At 49.9% G+C, this 10,871-nt stretch overlaps 1 protein-coding gene across 4 annotated transcripts; it reads right to left on the minus strand.

Moving 5' to 3' along the window:
• Positions 1 to 3,560: 3,560 nt before the first annotated feature.
• Positions 3,561 to 7,606, minus strand: LOC123096323 (uncharacterized). 4 transcript variants are annotated; one of them, XM_044518029.1, is made up of 6 exons: positions 7,502 to 7,606; positions 7,212 to 7,382; positions 6,433 to 7,141; positions 5,752 to 5,910; positions 5,517 to 5,670; positions 3,561 to 3,891 (listed from the first exon to the last, which is right to left on the minus strand). In XM_044518029.1, the coding sequence occupies exons 2-6, from the start codon at positions 7,277 to 7,279 to the stop codon at positions 3,875 to 3,877; spliced, it is 1,107 nt and encodes a 368-aa protein (XP_044373964.1). In that variant the 5' UTR covers positions 7,280 to 7,382; positions 7,502 to 7,606; the 3' UTR covers positions 3,561 to 3,874. The 4 variants fall into 4 exon arrangements, with proteins under 4 accessions (XP_044373964.1, XP_044373963.1, XP_044373965.1 ...); XM_044518028.1 differs by having other exon boundaries at positions 7,212 to 7,416; positions 7,502 to 7,582; XM_044518030.1 differs by having other exon boundaries at positions 6,433 to 6,590; positions 6,675 to 7,141; positions 7,212 to 7,562.
• Between the last annotated feature and the right edge of the window lie 3,265 nt (positions 7,607 to 10,871).

A 10,871-nucleotide genomic window follows, 5' to 3' on the forward strand; every position in this document is an offset into this window, starting at 1 on the left:
CTTGAATGAATCGTCCAACCCCAACGGAGAAGACAAAGCGCGTGAGAGCTCTGCATTTCAGCTCAGCTCAAGGACGAGATGGAGTGGTGGAGAGCACAGAGCAGGTTTTTTTTTTGAGGGTAGCACAGAGCAGTTATTACTACCATGAAGAAGCACGCCTAGTAGTGCTACTAGAGTTGGTTGTTGAGTGTCTTGATCGCGGAACCTCACGGGCTCACTGTGCACCGCTGCTCTTCTGGCCATGGCCACTGTGTGATGGCTGATGGGACTATTATATACGCCCGCCGTAGCTTTGCCTTGCAGTCTTGCAGAGTACCGCTGTACCCTCGCGTCCTTGCGAGGCCGTTCTCCAGGACGTAAACTTTCTTTTGAACGGAATCGCCTGCATCGCCTCCAAGTTTATGCCGTGCCAAGGCCAACACCAACGCGGCGGCCAACCAAAACCAACATTGGTTTTTTTGAGCAACTAGTTAACGAGCGCTCCTTCGGGAGCCTCACAACGATCAGCGTCACTTGGCGCGCTCTCAGCCATTCGCCACGTGTCGCGCTCTGGACACTCCCTCTAGATTTTTTTTTTAATTTTTCCGCACGCGTTTTCGGCTTTTTAAATGGTTTTTTTCCGGGTTTTTTCGACGTTTTGGTTTTTACCCGGTCTTCCTTAGCGTTTCGACAAAAAAAATTTGAAAAAAAAATTTCTACGCGAAAAAACGCGTTTACTTTTTTTTTCTTTCATGAAAAGTCACTTTTTTTTCGCGAGAGGCGCGGTTGTGCTTTAGCGAGAGTCACGGCCGTGCCTTTCGGAAACGAAAAAGAACGCGTTTTCTGTTTTTTTTTCTTCCGCGAGAGTCACGGTTTTACTTCCGCGAGAGGCACGGTTGTGCTTTCGTGAGAGTCACGGCCGTGCCTCTCGGAAAGGGAAAAACAAAACGCGTTTCCTGTTTTTTTTTCTTTCGCGAGAGTCACGGTTTTGCTTCCGCGAGAGGCACGGTTGTGCTTTTGCGAGAGTCACGGCCGTGCCTCTCGGAAAGGGAAAAAATACGCGTTTTCTGTTTTTTTCTTCTTTTCCGAGAGTCACGGTTTTGCTTTTGCCAGAGGCACGGTTGTCCTTTCGCGAGAGTCACGGGTGTGCCTCTTTCGAAAAGGGAAAAAACGCGTTTTCTGTTTTTTTTTCTTTTCACGAGAGTCACGGTTTTGCTTCCACGAGAGGCACGGTTGTGATTTCGCGAGAGGCACGGGCGTGCCTCTTTCGGAAAGGGAAAAAACCGTGCTCCGTCCGGTTTTTTTCATAAAAAAAAGTTCGTCAAAACCTACCAACATGGGATCTAGTTTTGAAGATCTCGACGCGAGGAATCCAATGGTGAAAACGGTTTGAGATTTGAACGCACGGTTTAAGAGATAAAACGTTTTGAATAAACGAATCTACGAAAAAAGGAAAACTCCCAGGTTACGACAAGTGGCGCGCTGCATGTGCGCCACTTGTCGTGACCTGGGAAGATGGAGTGTTCTTTGCAACGAGTACTCCTTAATTAGTGATTTCGGGTTTTTGTCTTTTTTTGTTCCGTTTAGGCCTTCAGTTTGGCTGGTGTTCGCTCTATGTCCGTACTGCGAACAAAAAAGCTACATCTACAAAGCCTCACGTAACCTCTCTATAACTAATCTCTGCGGCCCCCCTATTTCAACTGGGCGGGCCCCTCCCTAATTTTCTCCACAACAACAACTGCCATCTCGGCTCCTACGTTAATCATGTAACAACCCTTACATAGATGTAGCATTGTTGTACTACGAATGATCAAGGAGCTTTATGAAGGAGCGGTGTATTTCAACTTCATCTAAACGGACTCCCGCACCCCCAGGTCGTCCCGCTCGGGCGACCACGGGGGCGATCCAATCTAGCCGCCGAGGCAACCCACCAGTCTCCTCTTCGTCTCGCCGCCGCCTGAGGCCTTGCCGGCGAAGACTGCGCGGGTTCAAGGACGGCGGCGGGCCGTTCTCTCTCTCCCGGCTTGGATCTCGTCGGTGGCGGCTCGCTGAAGGCCTCGGGCGGATCAGCGTGTCGACTTCAGCAGGGCTGCGGCGCCCTTAACCGGCGCCAGATCCAGGGCAGGTGGTCGCCGCGGGATCCCCTGTGAGGCGGAGTTTCATGCGGGGAGGCTGGGGGCGGCAGTTAGGGCGGTGCCCCTACTGCGCGGCGGCGATCGAAGCCTCCATGGCCGACGGTGACATGAGGTTGGGTGGTGGCGGTGGCGGCGCTCCACTCAGTGAGGGTGGCGGCTGCGTGCAGATGGGTGTTGTCGATGGCTGCGGATCTGGCGTCCTGTCCAGATCCGTCGCGGTTTGGCCTTGGCCGGCATGTGACGCGAGGAGGACTAGTGAGGGGCGGCTGGAGGCTCCCTGCTGGCATGCCGGCGGCGGCCCTCGTCTCCAAGGTGAGGCTCCGTTCGGCTCCACCCAGCTGCGAGATCGGGGGGACATGACTTTCGGTGAAAATCGCGCCGACTACGATCATGGCGGACGATGGCGGCGTCTGTGACGTCGTTCCCTTCTCGAGGCATCGTTGTTGCAGGTCGTGGCATCCCACTCGTGATGCTCCGGGGGAAACTTTAGATCTGGGTCAACCGGATCGGACGATGATCGCACCTTCGATGTCGTTGTCCCTCTTGGGGGCATCGTTTTGGAGCAACAGCTGGCTGGAAGGGACAAGAGGAGGAGCAGTGTTACATCTATCACAAGGCCGACGAAGGATCCCGGCGGCATGGCACTGCGGAGGTTCAGCGACGGGCGTGTGTGGATGGATACATGCAGGATGGTGGCATTGTCTAGCGCCGTGGTGGCGTCGACGGCAGGCCAGGCAAGGTTGATGCGTCAGTTCCTGCTCTGGAGATGGACCAGTGGAAGATGGCGGCGGCAGCCTCTGAGAGTGCGCCGGACCGGTGTGCGACCCAATCCCGGTATGTGGCTGGGCTGGGGCATCCGGCTTTAGATGTTAGGCTTTGGTGCGATGTCTGTTTGGTATTCGGCTCGGACATTCGGCACACCTTCATCAAGGGTATAGGAGTAGCAACAGGTGTTGCCTAGATGGTGGCTTCAGTCTTACCGATGTATTACTTTGTATGGTCTTTGTGAATAAATAATAAAATGGATGCATGCATCGTCGAGATGCAGAGGCCGGGGGTATATCCTCCTTCTCTAAAAAAATAAAAATAAAATCCACGTAGCTAGAGAGCATATGTGGAGGAGAGTGTTGAACGGAAGTGCATGGCCCATATTTCTTCGCTCTTCATCAGTTTGGACACTGCCCAGTACGTACAGGCAGGCGGTTCGGCCGGCTCCGAAATCACAATCAACACTCTTCTCTGGACTGAGTGGTACAAATAGATTCTTACAGCATTCTCAAAGTCCAGCACTAATCCTCCTGGCTTTGACATCAATCATGTAATTCGCTCATCATATCAATGAGATTCACCCCCGAAAGGGATGTTTACCTTTTTCTTGGTTAACCTTTTTCTGGTTTTTGACAGCTTACTTTCAAATAATGGAACGTGGTAACGACAAGGCGGATGTTAAGCCGATCACAAGAGAACAATTCACGTTACCAGCTTCACAGCTTGTGCCGAACTGTACCGCTGGATAAATCAGGTTCAACTGGATATTGAGCGAAGTACAAACAATAGTGCAATATGCATTACATCATATGATAAATCGCGTCCAACTGGATGGTCTGGAGCTCTAAGCCAGGTCTTCGACACGGGACTCGCATAAGATGCCCATAGACAAAAGATGATGAATAAGATAACATCATCACATCCTACTGAAGCCTTCCATTATCGGACTGTCAAGGGATGGTAGATCTACCGCTAAGTACCTTTTCTCACCCTTACACGAAACAGAATCCTGCACAAAAACAAAAAGACACGATGAGGCAAGAGTATATACACATGTATAATGGGCTAATGGCATACACAGAAACAACAGTGCTCAGCTAGTTGACCCTTAAATGGAAATACTAGAAGACTTGCATGAATATTTGATGAGATTCACTCAACGAGCTGCAGCTTATCTCATAGGAGGATCTTTGCTAGAATAGTTCATATTTATGCCCGCCATTTGTATGGTACTAGCGACTCATGAATCTATGTGCTGGATTTACGCTCCTATGAGACCTCATCAAACTATTTGTATTCTACTTTTTGACAAGTTGTGAACTTATGTGATGTATTTGTGACGTCCACACCAGATGATTGAATTCTGCATGTAAATTGTGGCAACCCCACCGGTACAATTATAGATCTATCTGATTATTTCATCAAGTTCTAACTGCCGTAGGTTCAAATAACAATAATTTGTGCCAAAACTTCGAGAACAGTTTTCTAGCTATGAACGTATCCAACATGTGTGACAACTACTAAAAAAGAAAACACCTGGTTAAACTGTTCAATGACAAGAATACAGAGATTGTGTATTCTTCTCATCACATCAAACAGCAAAGTTTCAAAACAAGCAATAAACACATCTCAGAAAATAACCAATGAGCACACATGCACACCAGGGAGATGAGAGTCAAAATGAAGGAGATGGATATGGACATGACAGCCAATAGCCATTTTGAGAACTGTGTAACAAGCTGAAAGAAAAGAAAGCAAATGATTAAAGATGCAGGACTTTCTAGGCCAGTGGCAACAAGGTTTAGTACAAAAATGTCAAAAGAATGTCACAACAAAGAAAAGTGAATTAAGGAACGAAACAGGGGGTGGCCAGTTATAGTGAATCTGTAAGGGTGGGAGCCGCCTGCGTGTGGATGGCCTAAGGTATTTTCTGACTTGTCCCTATAAAAAGTAAATCATCATGTAATTATTTTCTCACTATTCTTTAATGAATGTGCAGCGTTCCTGCTAGGATTCCAGAAGAATGAAATCAGGAACCATGACAGGCAGTCAGACACTGATAGACAAGTTACGTCCCAGTCTCACCACAAATAAAGAAAAAAAATCAACAGGGATTCAAGTTCTTGACTGAACAACTGAACGGTAGACATTCCGTAAAGAGGGGAATGAAAAGCTCGTCTCCCATGAGTCTTGAGAACATGTCAATGACTAGTACCGACCATTCAACAAGACAGTCAACATTTTGCGTACAGTGTAACTGCTTAGAACTATTAAGCACAGGCATTAATGTTACTAAAAAGAGCTAAGCAAGAAGCCAGCGTTCTTATTACTGTTGTATGCAAGAAACCAGCATTCTTATTACTGTTGTACGCAAAAAGCCAGCGTTCTTATTACTGTTCAAAATTAATCAAATCAGAATTGTATTACTGATTAGAGTAATGAATAAATCCACATGCCGTGTGTTCTTCCTTCTTGTTCCCCACAAAGTGTCATGCATGGTTTCCATGTCTTAGAAAATTTGGTGTTCCTAACAACTTTTTCAAATGAATTTTTTCATTGCTTATTTTGTTTATGACAGATGAAGGCAAATTTTGAGAATATGCAAAGCATGAAGAGTGCTGCCAGTCAACTTACGTATGTTAAGTGTACACAGGAACTTCAGAACTTCGACAACGTTCTCATCAACAACAGAACACTTGACATCGACTACCTTTAGGTGTTCAGATATCACAGAAGATCTCTCCATTGAACTGTAGCTTCCTTTCATTTTAACATTAGCTCTTAGTCCCTGGGAAACTAGAAACATTAACAAGATCGAATAATGAAATGATAACTTCAACAATACATCAAGCCAGCAATTCTCATATACCTTGAAAAGATGAAGACTGAGCTTCTCTAGAACGGGCGAGTGTTTGAGAATGCAACTTAGAGCATCAAAGCTAGGGCCCATGCACCAGTAGTCATTGAGTATTAGATTCTTTAGTTTGTCGAATGTAGGGCACCATTTCAAATCCCTTGTAAAAATAACCTGGAAAAAATACAAACAAAAGGTTCATGTATAATACATATTGTGAACATATACGAATTCAAAAAATATTGTTAACATATAAAAATGATGATCTAGGAACCCCAGCTGGTGATAATGCATACATTATGTCGTAATGTCTGTTTATTGTCTATGGATGTAAAAAACACAACCGAAAGAATCTCCAACATGTAGTGTTTAATAAATTCCTATCAACACAGGCATATCTCAATTTTGGCTAAAGATGCTGTAGTCCTGAATAACCTGACATGAACGACTCGTCGATAATATCTCAAACCTCGCGCTCCTAATAGCTTACCATTAAAGCCTATAGTTGCAGAAACATAAAGTAAACTGCATATGAGGAATGTCCCGCAATAATTCTCAGTTTCTTACAAAATCACTCTAATGGGTTTGACGTTTGATGCCCAGAGAAACAGAATATCTGATTCTAGGTAGAAATATAGCAAGACAAAAATGGATGACAAACAAGACTAGGAGTTCAGGAGTGAGGTGCACTCATACCGTTCCAAACGAAGATATCAACTCCAAATGCTTAGCATTAGAGATAGCACCGAGAACCACACAATTTCTGCTGCCATCATTATTTGCATGACAGTTCGTACATGCATCATGTTTAGCGCCACAGTACACCCCAGATTGGCTATATTTCTGACAGATATCTTGTGAGGTATGGTGCCCGTGAGCGCCAAGAGTCAGAAATGCTGTCTCTAACAATGGCATGCTTTCAAGCAAAGGGGTAATACCTGAAAACCCCAATAGTTTCAGTGATACAACGCATGGAGCAGAAACTCGGACCCGGTCATCCAGATAGGATCGGCAACGAAAGATACTCAAACACTTCAGGGACAGGGACGATATCTTGCCAACATTGATGACAGAGAAACCAATCGTGAGATCCTCCAATGCTGGGCAGCTAGAAAAATCAAGAGTAGTTCCTTGTAAGCCAACACCAGAAAGGACCAATGTCCTCAGACACCGAGAGACAAAGAGCAGGCCATTTAGCCAACGCCAGAAAGGACCCTTATTGCCGACGATGCGCAGGCCAGTGGTGCACTTCCAGAGGTGGCGCCAGCGCTGGGCGAGCACGCACGTCCGCACCGCCTCCTGCGCCGGGAGGAAGGACAGGATGTGGTGGAGGATCCCGTCCGGGAGGGCGCCGATGCAGTCGATCCCCGGAGGCATTCGGTCGAACAGGCGGCGGGCGCCGACGCTGCGGGGGAAGAAGCTGCCAGGTAAAGCAACGAAGGGCGCAAGGAATGGGGAGAGAAAGATTGGCTCACCTGGTCGCCGGCCGGAGGTCCGATGAGTCCGAGTCTGATGTCTCCGAGGAGGAGTCCGTCGAGCTCATGACTGCCTACCCCGGCAGCTCGCCGGCCGCCACCCGCACTGCACACCCTGTCTTCGACCGCCCGCTTCTCCCCTCTAAGAAAAATCAGTGGATGCGGACGATCCTGGTATGCATGGAAAGCTTGAGCAATGGCGATTCTAGCGCCGTAACATGCATGAGCTGATTGCCTGATTTTGTGCTCTCGAGAAAAAGATTGAGGAGAGAAGATAGATGTGGTCTTACTCTTGCAGCTATGTGGATTCGGTGGAGCGTTGCGGAGAGAGAGACAGAGAGCGAGTGACCTTTGTCAAGGAATAGTAGAGTAGTTTCACGCGGAGGGTAGGAGCCGGCTCAGTTAGACTAGCCACGGTGAAGAATAACATACATTAGTAACATTTTTTTTTTTTGAACGAGCCAGCCATGGCTGGGGTTTCATTGATTAAGCAGGGAGCAGATGACAAAGTGACAAAGGCGATGATCCTGGGATCAAGTAGGTAAACAAAAAGAAGGAAAAAGCCTTGGTGCCTGAGGCACCCGGATCTAAGACTACTATCTCAGGAAGGATCCCCGAAGGGGCTCAGAATGAATTTGAAACCGCCCTATTGCTAAAGACAGAGCTCTCCCCGGCAGCTCGCTTTCACCGTAGCCTCTTTCTTTCTGAAAACGCGGCTGTTGCGCTCTTGCCAGATTTTCCAAAGCACCAGCATGATCAGCGACTTGATTCCTTTCGCATGTGCTGGCCCTGTTGCTGAAACCATGGCTTCGACCTTTTCCAGGGAGCTGCATTCGTTGGGCAGACACGCCTTACTGAGCCCCTGGCAGTGCTGCCAAGAGGACAAGCTAGTCCATACTGTCTTCGTGAACGGGCAGCTCCAGAACAGATGAGCCGAGGTCTCCAGGTTCCTGAGGCAGAGCTGGCAAAAGTAGGAGTTTGGCCAGCCCCTACGTTAGAGACGGCCATTGCACCACAGCCGGTTCTGGTGGAGGAGCCACGCAAACATCTTAAGCTTCACCGGAGCCCAGACGGCCCAGATCATGGCATGGAACATGCCCGTCGTCGAGCCCAAGAACTGGAGGGCGTAGGCCGAGCGGGAGCTGTACTGACCTGATCCCTCCAAGTTCCAGCGGATCTGGTCCTGATCTTCGGCCTGGAAGTTGAGCTGCCGGCGCTGAATGAGACGATGCAGATCAAGAACCTCGCTGACAAGGTCGCTGTTGTTGCCGTGTGCAAGGTCCAAGACCCAGCGGGCGTCAGTGATAGCTTGTGCCACAGTTCTGCCCTTACGCCTCGAGTGCTTGAAGAGAGCGGGAAGCAGAACTTCAGCGGCACCGGCCCGAGCCAACAGCAATTCCAGAAGCTTGTCGTTCCGCCGTTGCCGACTGCGACAGTCGTTGCCGCGTTGAAAAGAGCGTGATCCGAGTCATCGCACGGCGGTTCCGTTCCAACCCAAGGGCGAGTGGGATTCTTCCAACTGTGCCAGAGCCATCTCAGCCGGAGAGCGCGACTGAACTTGGGAAGGTCCAGCACACCGAGGCCGCCGTGCTCGATCGGGGAACACACCCGTTCCCATTTAACCTTGCAGCTGCCACCGGAGAGCTCTTGATCCTTCCCCAGAGAAACCGTCGCCTGTGCTTGTCAATTTCCTTCAGGAGCTTCTTGGGGACCCGCAGCGATGTGAGGGCAAAGGTAGGTAGGGCCGAGAGAACGCAGCGAACAAGGACGCGCCTGCCTGCCATGGACAGCATTCGTCCCTTCCATCCTGCAAGCCGGGCCTTGATACGGTCAAGGATGAACTGCAGGTGAACTAGACGTAGCCGGCCCGTGGTGATCGGCAGACCTAGATATCTAATTGGGAAATGGGCAATCGGGCCGCCAAACGCTTGAAGAACTAGCTCTAAGTCGATGTCGTTGCAGTGGATCGGCGTGGCCGTGGATTTGGCAAGGTTGATCCGGAGGCCCGAGGCGTCGCCGAAGCTCTGAAGGATGTGCATCAGATGATCAATCTCCTCTCTGCCAGGGTTTGCGAAGATGATGGCGTCGTCAGCATATAAGCTCACTCTGAGCTTGACCTCACGGCCAGGCACCGGCATGATCTCAAGAGCCTCCTCAGCTGCCTGGAGCAGACGGTGGATGGGGTCGATCGCAATGATGAAGAGGAGAGGAGACAGTGGGTCTCCTTGCCTCAGCCCCCGCCGATGCAGGATTTGCGCGCCAGGTGACCCGTTGAGGAGAATGGCCGAGGATGATGTAGCGAGGAGGAGCATGATCCAATCCCGCCAGCGTGCACTAAATCCTAGCCTTGCGAGCAGCTCCAGGAGATATTCCCATGAAACATTGTCGAAAGCTCTCGAGGTGTCTAGCTTAAGAAGAACTGCCGGTGTTTTCCTGCGGTGTAGGCTCTTGACACAATTCTGGACGTAGACAAAGCTGTCGTGCAAGCATCTAGTCTTCAGGAAAGCCGTCTGGGCAGGCGAGATGATCGACTGCACCACCGAAGCAAGTCGGATTGATAGAACCTTGGAGAACAGCTTCGCAATTGAATGAATCAGACTGATCGGTTTGTAATCAGCAATGGACTCCGCTCCGTCCTTCTTGGGGATGAGTGCGACGATCGCAGAGTTCAGAGCCCCAAAATTTTGCCCGGCCAGGTGGTAGAACTGCTGGAACGCCTGCATGATATCCGTCTTTATTATGCTGCAGCAACTCCGAAAGAAGACGCCGCAAAAACCGTCCGGCCCTGGCGATTTCTCCGCTGGTGAATCTTTTATCGCCACCCAAACCTCTTCCTCGGAGAACGGGTTGTCCAGGCCATTCGCTTGCACAGAAGGCATACGCAGCTCATCCCAGTTGATCGACGTGGTTCGGTGCTGGGTGGATCCCAGGATGCAGTTGAAATGATCATGTATTGCCTTTTCCTTCTCAGCGTGCGCAGTCACAATGTTGTCTCCCACTTTTAGAGCGCTGATGAAGTTCTTGCGCCTTCTTGAGCTAATCTTGGCCATGAAGAATTTGGTGGGGGCGTCTCCCGCACGCAGCCAGGTGAGGCGGGAGGCTTGCCTTTTCCTGCAGTGCTCGATCGCCGCAAGGCCCAGTAACTTGATCTTCAGGCCTTTTCTGAGCTCAGCTTCTGCCGTCGAGAGCCGCCGTCTCTCCTGGGCAAGATCGGGGCGCAGAATGACTTCACAGGCAATGTGGAACTGAAGCTTCGTGTCACCGATCAGATCCTTGCTCCAAATGCGAAGATCCTTGGCCGCTCTGCTCATCTTGATTCGTAGCCGGGCGAAAGCGCAGGTGGTGGCCGTCGGGCGCGACCAGGCAGCCATGACCGTGTCGAGGAAGCGTGGGAACCGCGGCCAGAAGGATTCGAATTTAAATCCTCCCCGTCGACGAGGCGCCGACGCGTCGGCTAGCAGTAGCGGGCAGTGATCAGAGCATGTAGTCGACACCGCCATCAGGAGCGCGTGCGGGAACAGAGCTTCCCAGGGCGAGGAGCAGAAGAACTTATCAATGCTAACTAACGTGGGGTTATCCCTCTCATTGCTCCATGTAAACCGACGATTGCTACACTTAATCTGGCGCAGCCCTGCTCCGTCGATCGCCATTCTAAAATGG

Source organism: Triticum aestivum, chromosome 4D (genome assembly GCF_018294505.1).
Source record: "Triticum aestivum cultivar Chinese Spring chromosome 4D, IWGSC CS RefSeq v2.1, whole genome shotgun sequence".
Taxonomy (NCBI): domain Eukaryota; kingdom Viridiplantae; phylum Streptophyta; class Magnoliopsida; order Poales; family Poaceae; genus Triticum; species Triticum aestivum.

What these genes read in the sequence shown, in the direction of transcription:
- LOC123096323 (XM_044518029.1), bottom strand. Translation starts at nt 7,279, where the DNA reads ATGAGCTCGACGGACTCCTCCTCGGAGACATCAGACTCGGACTCATCG. An exon ending in GACCTCCGGCCGGCGACCAG is followed by an intron (nt 7,142 to 7,211) that starts GTGAGCCAATCT and finishes CTTCCCCCGCAG; the next exon opens with CGTCGGCGCCCGCCGCCTGT. An exon ending in TCAGTCTTCATCTTTTCAAG is followed by an intron (nt 5,671 to 5,751) that starts GTATATGAGAAT and finishes CTAGTTTCCCAG; the next exon opens with GGACTAAGAGCTAATGTTAA.